Source organism: Mauremys mutica, chromosome 1 (assembly GCF_020497125.1).
Source record: "Mauremys mutica isolate MM-2020 ecotype Southern chromosome 1, ASM2049712v1, whole genome shotgun sequence".
NCBI classification, from domain to species: domain Eukaryota; kingdom Metazoa; phylum Chordata; order Testudines; family Geoemydidae; genus Mauremys; species Mauremys mutica.
This window is the reverse complement of record NC_059072.1, coordinates 268461038-268478263: the sequence shown is the minus strand read 5'-3', so window position 1 is coordinate 268478263 and position 17226 is coordinate 268461038. Positions and strand designations below refer to the sequence as shown.

Sequence of the window (17226 nt, the reverse complement as noted above, 5' to 3'; positions counted from 1 at the left end):
CTAGATGGAAAAGCCCTGTTTCTCTTCTGTCACTATCCAAGTAGCAAAGCAAATGGGTCATAAGGAAGGGGAGAAAAGATGGGCCAGCTCTACAGGCAGCTTAGCACTCGGAGCTGGCTTCACTCTCCTCTAAGCTTCTGGGAACTGCTTCTCCTTACCACCCTCCTTTTTCCTTCCCCTCTCACTAGATTTCTCTCACTGATCCCAGGCTGGTGCAGATGATGGAAGGGAAGGAGTGTCACTGATGACTTTCTTTTGCCCTCCCATGTCATGTTCATTTTTGGGAGTGGAGGGGAGTTCTCCTCAGTTGCTAGTATCCAGAGTTGCTCTATATGCTTAGTGAGTGGCACAGGTGTTCCTTTCTCAGTCTCCTCCCTTCCCAAATCTCCTTTGCCTAATTGCTTTTGGAAGCAGTACAGCTGCTACTGAAAGGCAGACCTTGAGTAGGGGCCGGACTCTGTGAAGGGGGGAGGGTTCCAGACCCTGGCTCCGGACCAAGCCCAGATAACTGTGTTGTTGATGAGCACCTTTGTGCTACTCCTGAAAGCTCCTTGTGGTGGGCACTCCTCTATACACACTAGAGTTTCCCCGAAAAAAACAAAACAAAAACAAAACTTTCTCAAATACGTAGAAACATTAGAAAAAAATCAGTTAATGGCAAAATGTCAGACTGTCATTTTAAACATCACACTTCCATGTAAAATTCTTTAAATCTTTTATAGTTCCATGTAGCAACTTAGATCAGTGTTACTGAAGATGTATACATATTTTCTTTATTTTTATGGCCTCTTTGTGTACAGTCAACTTCACTGTTTCCTTTGTATAGTCACATAAGTTCCCTTGTTGTTTGCATGGGCCTTTCCCACACACCACAGGGAAGAAAGGTACATTTTGGAAGAAGAAGAAAAAAAATGCTATGGAAAAATCACAGACTCAGCAGGGAGACTCAAACGTGAAACTTTTAATTTTTTTTTTAAATTGACTAGATTTCAACCTGACTGAGTCCCTCTTAAGGTTATACATAGAGATTTAGGGGATTTTAAAGTTTGTATATTCTAAAGGTTGTATATTCTACATCAGACATTCTAACTCTGCTCCCAGAATATAACTACCAGGAAACCTAATATTTCATTTCTTAAGCTAAAACAGGTAGAAATAAACAGTACTGTAAGGGTTACAGGACTAATTGCACCTCTGTTGCCTTCTGTCTCTGAGTCCACCCCCTCAGCTATCAGGCCTGGTGCCTTTACCTCTCTTTGGGTGGAATTCCGCAATTCTCCCACTCTTACTTAGTTTGGCCTGAGCTACCCTATCAGCCATGCTTTCCCTGCAGGTGCAGCTGCGTTCGACACCTGCAGTCCTTCCCCTCAAGAGTCTGACCAGTGCTGCATATAGTGACAAGACAGCCTTCTTACAAATCAAAACATTGCTTTGTTCCACTGTTAAAATTAAACAATTAGAAAAAATGATTAAAAAACAGCAAATAGATAGGCTCATGAGCTATCTTAAGCATAGGCTTACCATTCCCTGATGGTAGTCTAGTCAGATCTAGTTTTTTCAGACACCCCAGAGGGTCTTGGCAAGATGTTGGAGGGGAACAGACTGACATCCAACTACTGCCTTTACCCAGGGGGAGAGGTAGGGAGCAGGAGAGCGTGTGTGTGTGCACGTCTGTCAGTCAGTCTTTATCCAGCAAGAATCTTAATTACTATCAGTTCCTGGGCTTTTGTCCATCTGGATCAAACCAGTGTGGTAAGCTCAGCAAGAGAGCAAATCAGACTCCTCAGAGCCAATAACTCTTCCACTGTCTCATAACAATCCTCCAGTTTTTACCTTGGGTGGCTTGTCTTGGGCCATAGTTTCCTTACAGCACATTATTAAACTAAACCAATGTATTCATACAGAAACATCCCAGTAACCAAGTCAGCATACAGTATTCAAAAATTATTATACAGCTGCTCCATGTCTGTCACAGTTGGCACTAAGGGTACCATTCTGTGTCCTCTTTCCCCACCCCCTTATGGAGCTGATTGCACTATGATGCTTAGCTCCTTGCAGTTAGGGTTGCCAGGTGTCTGGTTTTCCACTGGAATGCCCAGTTGAATAGGGACCTTGGCAGCTCCCGTCAGCACGGCTGACCGGGCCACTGAAAGTCTGGTTGACTGCAGCGGGGTAGGTAGGCTCCATGCCTGGCGGCTCTGCGTGTCTCCCAGGGAAGCGGCAGTATGTCTCTCAGTCTCCTAGGTGGAGGGGCAGCCAGAGGGACTCTGTGTGCTGCCCCCGTGCGCAGGCGCCGCCCCAAGCACTGGCTCCACAGCTACCATTGGCTGGGACCCAGAGGGATGTGCTGCCGCTTCCCGGGAGCTGCACAGACTTCCTCGTCCCCTGGAAATGCTGGGGCTGCCTGAGGTAAGCGCCGCCCAGAGCCCACACCCTGAACCCCCTCTCGTGCCCCAACCCCATGGCCCTGAGCCCCCTCCCACACACCAAACTCCTTGGCTCCAGGCTTTGGGGACTCTACTTTGGGTGTGGCTGTCCCTACTCAGAACTTTCATTTGCTTCTGTTGTACTACTGTTGGTGTAATTCTCCATCACCACATCTCATATCTGTTGCTGTCAAAATCTTGACAGCATTGGTGTATGTGCTGCTGCTTTCAGTTTAACTCTGCTGAAATCCTTGTGCATGTCTTCATCTTCTGTATACTATATTACTGTATGTCTCTTCTTGATAGTCTCTCCAAGTTCCAGTTCTGCAAACTTCTGCCTTTATGTAATGCTGCACATTTTTTCTCAGGTATACAAAAAACTATCAAATCAGCCCCATTCTCAAATAATTTCACTGACTTCCCATTTTAGAATCCAGTTCATAATTGTCTTCTTTGATTTATAAAACACTCTGGACTTGCTTCTGTGTGTTTCACATCTTGTTTTTCCTTTCTCCCCATCAAAGTTCCTTCTGCTCATCTAGCACTGGGCTCCTCTGTCGCTTCTGACAGCGTGGTTATTGTAGGGAACTGTCCTTCACATTTCCTGCATTTGGAACAGCCTTATATTTCTCCTTGAATATATTTGTTTGTCCTTGTCTATTCCTTTTAATTTGCCTCTCTCTGCCATGATAGCTGGAATTGTATTATATAACTCTTCTTAAAATTATTTTGGGACACTTTATATGAAAGATACTACCCAGAACAAGTAAGTCTTATTGTATAAACTCTATTCTTGGAGCTGTACTGGCATGATTGATGATGAATCAGGAACAAGGAAGTGAAGGAAGCTGGTTCAGATTCAAGCACCATTCCAAAGACAGCGAGAAATCAATCTTTTCTAAATTAGAAAGGATAAATCTGGTAGAGAAATGTTGTGTTCCTCGCGCAAACAAAATTGAAGTGCGAGGACAAGGAGCGGGAGGCCCTGAAAAGTGCTGTCTCCATTTAGAGCTGTGTTATTGTGAAGGACCCTATTTATTATGCAGTTGAATACCTGACCTGCTGCCAGTGTAGTTTTATTGTCAATGAATGTATGTTAATTTCAGTGCTGTTTGTTTGATTCTGCTGTGGTCCATAGCCAAAACTGTCTTTTGACCTCAGTGGAAATGAAATGTGATCCAGTAGAATATCTGACTTTTCAAAAAGGGTTTCACACTAAAGCAAATTTGAAGTGGGACATTCTGTTCAAGTGACTCACTTTCACTAATTGTCTCTGTACCATTTGCTGCTGCAGTAGGTATTTATAGTTTAAGAACCTTCTTCCATTTGACCCAGCATCTGCTTGATACTGCAGTGACATCAGAACCCTACCTTTGTCGACAGGCCCACCTGTCTGGAAGCCCCATCTGAGTGTTGGACATATGTGTAGTTTTCTTATCTCGTGATGTGTTTGAGGTGTCAGTTTTTTGAGTTAGTATTTCAGGCCAGTGAAGTTTTCTCAGTGACCAGATAGAGCAGGGCTTGGCAGCCTTTCAGAAGTGGTGTGCCGAGTCTTCATTTATTCACTTTAATTTAAGGTTTCGCGTGCCGGTAATACATTTTAACGTTTTTTTAGGTTTCTCTCTATCAGTCTAAATATAATATAACTAAACTACTGCTGTAGGTAAACGAGGTTTTCAAAATGTTTAAGAAGCTTCATTTAAAATTAAATTAAAATGCTGATCTTAAGCCGCCGGCCTGCTCAGCCCGCTGCTGGTCTGGGGTTCCATTCATCTAGCTTGGCAGTTGGCTGAGCGGGGCCGGCGGCCGGGACCCCAGCTTGGCAGTGGGCTGAGTGGGGCTGGCACCCCAGACCAGTGGCAGGCCGAGCTGCTCAGCCTGCTGCCGGTCTGGGGTTTCGTCCGCTGGCTCCTGCCAGCCAGGGTCCCAGCTGCCGGCCCCGCTCAGCCCGCTGCCAGTCTGGGGTTCTGGCTGCCGGCCCCTTGCCAGTTGGGGTACGAGCCGCCGGCCCCGCTCAGCCTGCTGCCAGCCTGAGGTCCCGGCCCTGCCCACATAGGGTGGGTACCTACCTTCTCCCTGGTTCTGGCCCATTCTCTTCCTCTCTCTTTCTGCACTGAGCTGAGGGTGGGGGTGCACTGAGCACAGGGCTGGGGGTGAAGGAGCAGGCTGGGGTTTGGGGTGCATGGTCTGGCCAGGAGCTAAAATGAGGGAGGGGACTCAGGGTTGGGGCAGGAGGTTTGGGTGTGGAGCGCTTACATGGGCAGCTCCTATTTGGGGCAAGGGATGCAGGTGAGAATGTGGGCCGGGGGTGCAGGAGCTCCCATTTGGTGCTCAGGGTGGGAATGTGGGGGAGCTGGGTATGTGTGAGGAGTGCAGGAGTCAGGGCAGAGGGCCGGGGGCGTGTGAGAGGGTGCAGGAGATGGGGCATGGAGTGTGGGGGGGCTGGGTATGTGTGGAGGGTGCAGGAATCAGGGATGGGGTCGTGGGGGGGATGCAGGAGGCTGGGGTGCAAGGGAAGTGCAGGGGTCAGGCCAGAGGGCTGGGGGGAGTGGGCTGGGATCGGGGGTGCTCCCAGCCCCCTGCCCTGAGCGGCTCATGGCAGGGGACTGGAGGGATATGCCCTGCTCCTACCCCGCGGCCCCGTTTTCCTGCCTCCCTTCCCTGCCTCCTTACCGGTCTGAGCAGCGAGGGCACTGGGGCTGCTCTTCTCCCCTCCCTCGCAAGGGCCATCGGTGGCAGGGAGGGAGAGGAGGCGGGACTCGACGCAGCACGCTGGGGGAAGAGGTGGGCGAGGGGGAAGCTTGGCTGCTGGCGGAGCCTGCCGTACAGCAGCAGCCGGCAGGACCAAGCTTGCTTCTGCCCCCTGTCCCCGCCAGAGAGAGCGGTAGGTGAGGGGCGGAGAAGAGCGGGCTGGGTCGTGCAGCATTTTTAATGGCACGCTGTTGCCTGCTGGGGTCCGGCTCAGCCCGCTGCTGGGAGCCTGGCAGGCAGCAGCATGCCATTAAAAATCGGCTCGCGTGCTGTCTTTAGTACGCGTGCCATAGGTTGCTGATCCTTGAGATAGAGAGAGGAGATTTGTTGGTAGGAGGGGATCAGCTGGAAAGAGCCATGGAGTGGAGCTACTTCAGCAGCGTAATGAGGAAGCACAGCCCATATTCCCAGTTGATGATCTGGTTTGCAGAACACCCGTTTACAAAGAGGCCAGAATCTTGTTTTTAAACAGAGTGGCTTTTCTCTCCAAGAGACTTCTCTCTCCATTTCTCTGTTCCAAATTTTGAGAGAGCAGCCATCGTTCAACTTCAGAAATTGCCATACTGGCTCTGACCACTAGTTCATCCATTGCTGCATCCTGTCTCTGAAACTGACTAGTATTGGATGTTCCAGAGGAGGGCACAAGAAATTGTGTGGTTAATAATTATGAAATAACTTGCTCATAAGGGAAGTTTCTCCCCATTCTTGCCAGATATTCTTATGCCCTGAGACATTAGTGTTTAATTTTCCTCATGTTCTAAAGCCTCTATTATGTAGCTGTGGATGTCATACATACATACAGATGTCTAAACCTTTTCTAAAGATAGAAGAATAAGGGACAGTCAATTAAATTAAAAGGAAACGCGTTTAAAAGTGATGTAAGGAAATGCGTTTCACCACTACACATGCTGGGCTTGATCCCGCACCATGCAGTTGATTGGAGTTTCACTATTGATTTCAGTGGAAGCAGGATTAGATACAGAGTCTCTGCAGCAATAACAATTATAAATTCAGAGTATACTGTAATAATTATACTGCCTGGGTGATTGAAAGTGCTTGGCTTTGTTCACGTTTCATAATACACTAAGGGCTGACATGTCTCTTGTACAACCTTGCTCTATAGGAGTTACTGTATTTGAATATTACATATGGAAAGTTTGACTCCTGGTAAACAGTTTGTCTTGGAATTTGAAACACTGTTCTCATCAGTGTTTGTTTAAATTCTATTTATAATATCAAAATATGCATTATAACCTGTATTTAGGACTTGAATTTGTAAAAATTCTTAAATAAAAGAGCATGAAATAAAGTTAAAGGAAACTTCAAAAATTTGTGTGTGGACACTCACTGAAGAGACTACGAAGTTATCCATCACACTTTCATGATCAGGTTATTGAACTAAATTTAATATTAAAAAATAACTGCTCATGTTTATTCTGTTATGCACAGTATGTGATCCTTGTATTTAGGATTTTAATTGCAACAGGAGAGGACAATGTATTTTGCTACCTTATTTGGATGTAGAGAATCTTGTATGTGCAAAAGCTAGGTAGCATGTAGCTAGTGATGCATATTCAACAACTGCTTTTAAAATGGTGGCTTACAGTATTTAGACTTTCTTCATTATAACTAGATCTTTGGAGGTGGAGGGGAAAAAGAGTTAAAAGTCTGAAAGGAAACTAAGATGTTGTCTCAGTATTGAGCAATGTAGCATTTTGTTTTCATGTGCTTCTGTATCAGCCATATATTTTTCAGGTAGGGAGCTCTTGCCTGGTAACAAAATATGAACTGTCCCTTATGATTTTTATGTATTATGGAGGGAGGGAGAGAGAGAGAGAGAACACTCTATCCATCCTTTTTTGGTAGTGTCAACTTTGCTAGAATCAAACTGCGATTAAAAATGTTGACCCTTCTATTTTAGGAGTCGAATGCGGAATAAATGCTGAAGTAGAAAAACAACTCGAAATGGGCAAGAAGTTATTGGCAGCTGGACAGCTAGCTGATGCCTTGTCTCACTTCCATGCTGCTATAGGTGTGTATCTGAAGATAAAATTATTTGACTGTGCTTGTGGTGCAGGATTTTTGTACTGAAATGCTCTATCCTTCACTCTTCCTCATAATTTGCTTAATTAATGAGCCCCCCATTCACAATGTGTGGGTGGACTGCCGTGCCCATGTGGGACCACATGGAGCCCTACTGACCTCATGGATGCAGCAAATGGGACCCACATAGGAGTGGAAAATTCTAGGATCAGGGCTCAAACCTAGAACAGCCATAGAGTATGTGAACACCAAGCCTGGGAGGTGTTGCAAAGCATGAGGCAAACTAACTGCTTGTAACCACCTGGATTAGTATAATCCAGTGGTGCACAACGATATTACATAGGAGGGCACATAAACCCTGTGTAGGCCAAACAATTTTTACATATTGTAATAAGATTTACTCGTCTGTATTGATTTATATTTTAACTGCAGCTTGTTTTGCATGTATTCAGATAGACAATACTGTACCTAGAAACAGCTTATTTACCCACTTGTATAAACATGATGACAAAATGCTAAAGAATCTGCTGTTAGTATATTGTTTTGGAGCAGGCTGTGGGCCTTATGAAATGTTCTGGTGGGCCGTGTATGGTCCATGGGCCTTAGGTTGGGCACCCTGGGTATAATCAGACAACATGTTCCTGCTATTGTCTTATCAAGATTAGAAAAGAAAACCAAATTAATGAAAAAAAAAAAAAGGGGAGGGGGCTGTGTGGGAAGGTGGGGGTGAGATGGGGAGGGACTTATCCCTGTTTTCTTCCTCTATCCTCCCCTCCAGCCCCATTTAAAAAAAAAAATCAAGCACATACTTTTAAAAAATACTACATATTCGTTGGGTGGGGTAATCTTCCTGATTGAAGAGAAACTGTAAAGTATTTTTGGGACTTACATTCCAGTACTAATTTGATTTTTCATAACTTGTAAATTCACACACACATCCATTGGTGGAGTGGAAGACAAGGATTGTTGCAAGTTCATTTTTTGAGTATGTTCATTGCTTGGGTTGAATGCAGACTTGTGCTTTGGAATGTTATAATCTTAAATCTGATATTAGTTAGGGTGACCAAATGTCCCATTTTTAAAGGGACAGTCCTGTATGTAAGCCCTCCTGCAGGTGTCCCAACTTTTTGTTAAAAACGGGCAAATTGTCCTGTATTTTCTATCTCTTTCCCCACAGCTCCCCATCAGTACTGGTGGCTCCTGCTGCTGGCGGGTCCCTGCTTGCCTGCTGCCCGCCCAGCAGTGGTGTGGGGGGTGTGTGTGTCCCATGGCCAACGAGGGAGGTGGGTGTGCAAGGCTAGTGGTGGGGCAAAGCTGCAGTGCACGGGGCCGGCTGCTGGTGCATGCTGGCTCTTGGCCAGCAGGGCCCTGCCTTCCTCCCTGTTTCTGGCTGGCACTGGCTGGGCGCTGCAAGGTGTGATGGCTGGTGAGTGTGAGCAGGCATCAGCTGGTTACATGTCGCCTCTGCTGCCCATCTGTCAGCCTTTTACATGATCCCCCCCCCCCCCCTTGCTGTCTTCTCCATCTTTTGCCCCTTTAAACCCCAGCCCTGCTGCTCCTCCATATCTCCCCCGGCGGGGTGTGTCCTGCTCCCAGTGCTATGCAGAGAACCAACCCCTGGTTGGAATGCTCAGCTCACCAACAGCCTGGCCGGCAGGCTCCTTCCTTCCCTCGCTGTCTCTGGCTGGGCTGGTGCCCTGGGAAAGCCCAAGACCCTCTGGCCCGGGGCGCTGGCCAGGAGGAGCCGAGCCCTGCATGTGCCAAAGCCCCGCACAGCGCTGGCATGGGGAAGCCTCTCGCCCCCTCAGATAAGCTCTGGAGTGGCGGGGAGGGGGAAGCATTTTCCAGACTGTTCGTGCCCCGACCCGGCAGGCTCCGCAGCAGCCCTTGGGGGAGGGGCTTAGCACCCTCTTCACCTGCCCCTCTGCCACCCTGGGTTGTGCCCTCAGGGAGTGTGGGGCTGCCCCATCCCCTAGGCACCCTCCACTGCTGAGCCACCTCTCTTTCCGGGTTCGCTGACGCCCCTGCAGTCAGGTTCCCTGGGCCCTGATGCACAATGCATCCTTAGGGATTAACCCCTTCCAGCCTGTGCTGTAGCCAGGGGACAGGGGGAGGCTGGGTTATGTCGGTGGTCAGCAGCAGCCTGGAGGAGTTAGCTGCCTTTCAACACTGTGTGGGCAGGAAGGGACAAGCTGCTTCCAGCCACGGGGGTGCCAGGGGGAGAAGATGAGCTCTACAAAGACATGGGCCAGGTCATCTCCTCTCTCCCCACCCTCCCCCGTGGTTGGAAGCCGCTCTCATCCCTTCCATATTGCTCAGTGCCGAAAGGCTGCTGCTGGTCACGTTCTGGTATGAATCCTGGCAGGGAGGGTCGGTTCGGTCAGTGTCGTTCTCTCCTCCCCCTCATCCCCCCTGGTGTGAGAGAGGTGTACGGGAGTATGGGTGTGTCACCTCTTCCGTGTGTGTGGGGGTAGGGGTGTGTATGAACCAACTAGGCAGTATTTCTTTTTAACAGCAACAAAGAGTCCTGTGGCACCTTATAGACTAACAAATGTATTGGAGCATAAGCTTTCGTGGGTGAGAATACCCACTTGGTCAGACATATGTAATGGAAATTTCCAGAGGCAGGTATAAATATGCAGGCAAGAATCAGTCTAGAGATAATGAGGTTAGTTTTAACAGGCTTGGTCAACTTCATGTTAATTTGAATGTTTGTAAATTATAAAGTTATGAAAACATTGGACTATCTATAATGATGTTGGCCATTAGTGGAATAATGTGTATGCCTTCCTTATTTTTTGCATCCAGTATCAGATGTAGGGACCATGGCAAACAGTGAAAGCATTAAATACGCATCCAAAAGTAGGCCTGCAATTTGAGATAAAAAGGTTTAGTATGTTTTAGCTTAACTCCACTGCAGAGCTGAAATATCCTTACACGTTCACCTTCAAAACCCTTAGTAACATTGCTAATATATGTTCACAACCTCTCTATTTTTCAATAATGTTAACATAAGCAAATTACATGAGATGTAAAATATTACTGTGTACAAATGCTACTTTTGCTAATTGTTAAATATAATTGTCAAATTGCTTAAAATCAGGTAATGCCGCTATTATGATTGCAGCTTAGTTGTACCCAAATTACACTGAGGCGGTGTTCTGATTACTTCTTCTTTGCTTGCAGAAGGGGACTCTGATAACTACATTGCCTATTATAGAAGAGCCACAGTGTATTTGGCCATGGGCAAATCTAAAGCTGCAATTCGTGATTTAAGTAAAGTGGTTGAACTAAAGCAGGATTTCACATCAGTAAGTAATGCTTTCTCGGGATTCCTTAGGGTAAAAGAAAATGGTGTTCCTTTTTGTTTTCCTGTTTTGTTTATAAGGCAGTCATTTTTAGCTGGTGGTATAATAAAGAGAATTTAATACCCCATATTTCAGGAAGTTTAATATTAGATACCACAAGATACTGGTGTGTGTACTATATTGAACACCCTTACATTAGCTGAGAGACTAGTCTTGTCTCACTCTAACTTTTAATTTTATACCTGGCCTATAGTAAAATGCCCAAATCCTCTGCTAGAATATCTAAGGCAGGGGTCGGCAACCGGTGGCTCGCGGCTCGCCAGGGTAAGCATCCTGGCGGGCCGGCTCGGTTTGTTTATCTGCCGCGTCGGCAAGTTCGGCCGATCGCGGCTCCCACTGGCTGCGGTTCGCGGTCCCAGGCCAATGCGGGAGGCAGGAAGCGGCGCGAGCCGAGGGATGTTCTGGCCTCGGCTTCCTGCCTCCCGCATTGGCCTGGGACCGCGAACCGCGGCCAGTGGGAGCCGCGATCGGCCGAACTTGCCGACGCGGCAGATAAACAAACCGGGCCGGCCCGCCAGGGTGCTTACCCTGGCGAGCCGCGAGCCACCGGTTGCCGACCCCTGATCTAAGGGTTTGTAATGAACTATGAGTAAGGCTAAGTGGTTTGTGGGTTTTTTTTTTTGTTTTTTTTTTATTCACGGTTATTTTTAGTAAAAGTCATGGACAGGTCATGGGCAATAAACAAAGTCATGGCCTGTGACCTGTCCATGACTTTTACTCCAGGCACCACTCCCACAGCTCCCATTGGCTGTGGTTCCCAGCCAATGAGAGCTGCGAAGCCAGCACTCTGGGCAGAGGCAGCCCGCAGAACTGCCTGGCCATGCCTCCGCCAAGCAGCTGAGCGAGGGGGATGTCGTCGCTTCCGGGGAGCCCCCCAGGTAATCATTGCCCAGAGCCCGCCTTACCCAGTCCCATGCCCCAACCCCCTGTCCCCTCCTGCACACAAACTCTGTTGCCTGGGGAGTGTGGGGGGTGCGGGTGCACAGTGGCCCGAGACTGGCCCAGCAGTGGCCGGTGTGCCTGGCGCAGGGGTTGTCTGAGCTCTCCCTGCGCCAGGCACGTTGGCCGCTGCAGAAGTCATGCAGGTCATGGAAAGTCATGGAATCCATGACTTAACTATGAGTCATTTATAAGCAGTAAAATTGGTTGCCAAATCAAGAAATAAGTTACTTTTTAGGATTTCCGCCTACTTTACCAAAGCTCTTAGAGGCTAGTTACTGGGAGACTTCTGAAGTTGGAATTAGCTATTTGACCAGCCTCCCTACCTGCTACCCAATTTTTTATTCTGAACTGCAGATTATCTCCTCAAATTTTAAAAATAACTATTTGGAAAGATTGAGTTGCACACAGTTTGAAAGGTAAAGATAGACTATCTATTTCTCTTAGCAAAAATGATAGGTTATATAATGCTTACAGTGTTGTTGTAGCCATGTTGGTCCCAGGATATTAGAGACACAAGATGGATGAGGTAATATATTTTATTGGACTGACTTCTGTTAGTGAAAGGGACAACTTTCGAGCTTTCTCAGACCTGAAGAGATCTATGTAAGTTACTCAGTGTCACAGCTAAATACAAGGTGGAACAGACTGTTATGTAGTTAAATCTGTTCCACCTTGTATTTAGCTGTCACACCCAGAGTACCTTTTCCTGACCTGAAGAAGAGCTCTGTGGAGCTTGAAAACTTCTCTCTCACCAACAGAAGTTGGTCCACTAAAAGATATTATGACCCCCCCACCTTGTGTTTGTTTTTATATGTTTGTTACTATGACAAATTTGACAAGTTCTCTCCTCTAAGAGATGAAATACTGTATATACTCGTTCATTAGCCTGTTCATTTATAAGCCCCCCCCCAAATGGATAGGTAAAAATAGCAAAAAACTGTGTGACTCTTTCATAAGCTGACCCTATATTTCAGGGGTTGGAAAACTTTGGCTCCCAGCCCATCAGGGTAAGCTGCTGGCGGGTCGGGACGTTTTGTTTACCTAGAGCATCTGCAGGCATAGAGCCCCTCAGGGAGCTGAGGGGCTCTATGCTTGCAGATGCTCCAGGTAAACAAAATGACAATGTATTAGATATTCAATTCAATGATTCCATAGAATTAAAATCATCAAATTTTGGTGTAAACCTGTTTATAAGCCGACCCCCGCTCTTTGATGCGTCACGTTTTTACCAAAAATGTTCAGCTTATATACTCGTTCATATGGTAATTTTACAACAAAATTATGCCTTTTTAAATGACCTTGTTCTAGTGAACAAATGGAAAGAGTTTCTCTCTTTCTCTCCTCCCCACCAGATTAAAACATTTGGTATAAGAACTATCTTTAAAGTCCCAGGACTAGTTTAACAATGTTACTAGCAATAAATTGTCTTGTAGTCATTAGATTTTTATTTAACTAACTTATTTAAGAAAGGGTGACTGCAAGTCTTAATTTAGAAGAGCTATTAGTGTTAACTTGCATGAAAACTTTCTTATCCTGAATAATCAAAGTTTCTGTTAGGATCCTTCCAAAATAATCTGCACTGACTTTTACAATGGCTTCTGCTAAAGAGTCCTCATTAAATTATCAGGTTAATAGAAGTATTAACAATAAGGATTTCCATACTCTTTTGCTGCAATCTGTTGAAAAAGCTGTGAATTAAGAAAATCAAAACAGTGTAGCAAATCAACAGTTGTTTTTCTTGGTACAGTCCTCTGATGGAGGAGTTTGGGTGGTAATTGGAGCTATGCCTACATTTGCAATGATGGGTAATTACTGGTCTAAAACCCTGATGTAAAAAGCCATAATCATTTTTGCTAAAGCTGCTCTTGTAAGAACACAGCATAGCAGGGGTCGGCAACCTTTCGGAAGTGCTGTGCCGAGTCTTCATTTATTCACTCTAATTTAAGGTTTCACGTGCCAGTAATACATTTTAACATTTTTAGAAGGTCTCTTTCAATAAGTCTATAATATATAACTAAACTATTGTTGTATATAAAGTAAATAATGTTTTTAAAATGTTTAAGAAGCTTCATTTAAAACTAAATTAAAATGCAGAGCCCCCCGGACCAGTGGCCAGGACCCGGGCAGTGTGAGTGCCACTGAAAATCAGCTCACGTGCCGCCTTCGGCACCTGTTCCATAGGTTGCCTACCCCTGCAGTATAGGAAAGGGATGGAGAGAGCAGACACCTTCATATCTGCTTTTGGTTCAGTTTGCTAGATGTGAATGGGGGGTGAAATTTTCCATTTTATTAAATTTGGGGAGATTGGGTTTTAATTTTTCTTTTTGAATAAAAATTAGAACTGAGTAAAGTACAAAAATGGTTACTGTTCCATTTCAGGCAAGATTACAGAGAGGCCATTTACTTCTTAAGCAAGGAAAATTTGATGAAGCAGAAGAAGATTTCAAAAATGTGGTAAGTAGGAAGTGTAGAAAACTACACCGTTGGCTTTAAATTCAGATTATGAGCCAAGAGCATTTTCTCATAACCTAAATCCATTGTAGACCACATACATATGTAGCTGAGTTGCAGACTGCATTTTTTAAAGATGTTGCAGCACAGTTGAGCTATTTTGTATAAACAAACAATGAAAAAAGTAGTAATAGAGTAATTGTGTATTAACCGTAGCACCTTTTTAATGAAGCTCACAATACTTTAATTTTTCTGTTATAAAGAAACAGTTCAGTTGCAAATACCACTACATATAAGATGTTTTCTAAACAATATAATGAAAATAAGGCTGCATTTGTATGGTTAAATAGATTTTGTTCTGTCCCATTTTCTGTATCACTTCAATTATTTGATATGAGAACAATCGTGTAGTGTAGGATTTTGAAAAAATATTATTGTCAGGTTTAAACGTGTTTACCACTTCATCATTCTTCCTTGACATCCACGCTAGGGAAAAATGTGTGCCTTCAGAGAGGAAGGATAGTACAGACTTTACGGTGCAAGCCTGGGACTTGGAAGATCTAGGTTCAGTTCCTTGTCCATAGACTTCCGGTGTGACCTTTCCCAAGTCACTCAGTGTTTCTGTGCCTCAGTTCTTCAGCTATAAGATGACCTTCTTATCTCATGTGGGTATTGGGAGGTGCTCAGATACTGCAGGAATGGGGGTCGTACAAGTAGTGTAGAGGGTTTTTTCCCTAAAAACACGTTTGGTTTATTTTTTATCTTGTCAAGTAAAAGGTATTTATAAATCTTGAGCACACTTATAAAAAGTAAACCACTTAATCTCAAAATTAACTGAATTTTCATCCTGATATAACATACTAGCCTCTTCCTTCTCTTCTTGTCACATCAGGCAGGCTAGGTCTAGGCCGCTGAGCAAATTCCAAAAGATATTGGAATAGGCTGTGTTTGCTTTGCTTTTCTCTCTCGAGTAGAATTGTGTATTTTAATGGTCAAGCACTTAAAGCTTTAAGGGATAGGCAATTTTTTATAAGCCAAAGTAAAGAAACCCTATAAATATGTGTAACTATATACCGTGGTTCCAGCTGTGTTCATGGAAATGTGCAGAAGTACAGAGATTTGATGTTTAATGGAGACCCTTCCCATGAGTGCTTAAGAGGAAAAAACCTGGTGGTCATACTCAACGACCCTTAAGTGGTATGGAAGAGAGGCGAGAGACTGGTCTTACTCTGGTTAGCTGAGTGTCTTGTCCTTGTAATGGATTTTAATACTATCAGTGATTAATTACTGTTTTTGTGTGTATGTCTGTGTGTGAAATTAATGTTTCTCCAGACATTTGCTGCTAGCACCACATTTGGATTTTTTTTTTTTTTTGGGCCACTAACTCAGCACAACAGTTTTTATTCCCAGCCAAGCTTCAGAGCTCTAGAAGAGCAACAGAACAGAAAGCTTAACTTTACTTTTCAAATCCTGGCTAATATAAAATAAAGTTGCTTGGCTTAAACCTATTGAGTATCATATTAATAAAACTAAATGACTAGCAATTACTGCTGATATGGACCATTATGCTGGAAAAGTACAGTAGTATCAAGCCTATTACAAACTAGTTATGAATATCTGTAGAAACCCATTTCAGTTCACTAAAACATTACACTGGAATATGACCATCAAATAATAATTATGAAAATATACACATTTTAAAATATTTGTGAAGCTTCAGACTCCTTTGGTCTCTACAAAATAGTTAAGTATCAGAGAGGTAGCCGTGTCTACCCAAGATCCACAAACCCGGAAATCCTGGACGCCCCATCATCTTGGCCATTGGAACTCTCATTGAAGGACTGTCTGGATATGTGGACTCTCTGCTCAGACCCTACGCCACCAGCACTCCCAGCTATCTCCGTGACACTACTGATTTCCTGAGGAAACTACAATGCATTGGTGATCTTCCAGAAAACACCATCCTAGCCACCATGGATGTAGAGGCTCTCTACACAAACATCCCACACACTGATAGAATACAAGCTGTCAGGAACAGTATCCCTGATGATGCCACAGCACAACTGGTTACTGAGCTCTGTGCCTTTATCCTCACACACAACTATTTCAAATTTGATGACAATATATATCTCCAGATCAGTGGCACCGCTATGGGCACCCGCATGGCCCCACAATATGCCAATATTTTTATGGCCGACCTGGAACAACGCTTCCTCAGCTCCCGTCCACTCACGCCCCTTCTCTACCTACGCTACATTGATGACATCTTCATCATCTGGACCTATGGGAAGGAGACTCTGGAAAAATTCCACCACGATTTCAACAGCTTCCACCCCTCCATCAACCTCAGCCTGGACCAATCTACACGGGAGGTCCACTTCCTAGACACCACGGTGCTAATAAGTGATGGTCACATTAACACCACCCTATACCGAAAACCTACTGACCGCTATGCCTACTTTCATGCCTCCAGTTTCCATCCCGGACACACCACAAGATCCATTGTCTAGAGCCAAGCAATGAGGTACAACCATATCTGCTCTAACCCCGCAGACAGAGACCAACACCTAGAAAATCTCCACCAAGCATTCTCAAAACTACAGTACCCGCACGAGGAAATAAGGAAACAGATCAACAGAGCCAGACGTGTACCCAGAAGCCTCCTACTGGAAGACAAACCCAAGAAAGAAACCAACAGGACTCCACTGGCCATCACATACAGTCCCCAGCTAAAGCCCCTCCAACACATCATCAGGGATCTACAACCCATCCTGGACAATGATCCCACACTTTCACAGACCTTGGGTGGCAGGCCAGTCCTCGCCCACAGACAACCTGCCAACCTGAAGCATATTCTCACCAGTAACTGCATACCGCACCATAGTAACTCTAGCTCAGGAACCAATCCATGCAACAAACCTCGATGCCAACTCTGCCGACATATCTACACCAGCAACACCATCACAGGACCTAACCAGATCAGCCACACCATCACCGGTTCATTCACCTGCACATCCACCAATGTAATATATGCCAGCAATGCCCTTCTGCTATGTACATCGGCCAAACTGGACAGTCTCTAAGGAAAAGGATAAATGGACACAAATCAGATATTAGGAATGGCAATATACAAAAACCTGTAGGAGAACACTTCAACCTCCTTGGCCACACAATAGCAGATCTTAAGGTGGCCATCCTCCAGCAAAAAAACTTTAGGACCAGACTTCTAAGAGAAACTGCTGAGC

The 17226-nt window shown here is 45.2% G+C and overlaps 1 protein-coding gene across 4 annotated transcripts in view; it reads left to right on the top strand.

Annotated features, from left to right (window-relative positions):
- Positions 1-17226, top strand: part of DNAJC3 (DnaJ heat shock protein family (Hsp40) member C3) — a 69348-nt gene that overhangs the window by 6456 nt on the left and 45666 nt on the right. For 3 of the 4 annotated variants that reach the window (XM_045009800.1, XM_045009781.1, XM_045009790.1), the window contains exons 2-4: positions 7099-7209; positions 10407-10531; positions 13910-13984. In XM_045009800.1, the coding sequence (XP_044865735.1) occupies positions 7143-7209; positions 10407-10531; positions 13910-13984 (267 nt within the window). In that variant the 5' untranslated portion in view covers positions 7099-7142. Of the gene's footprint in view, positions 1-4464; positions 4484-7098; positions 7210-10406; positions 10532-13909; positions 13985-17226 lie in introns of those variants that run through there. The other variant, XM_045009807.1, reaches the window with a different exon arrangement.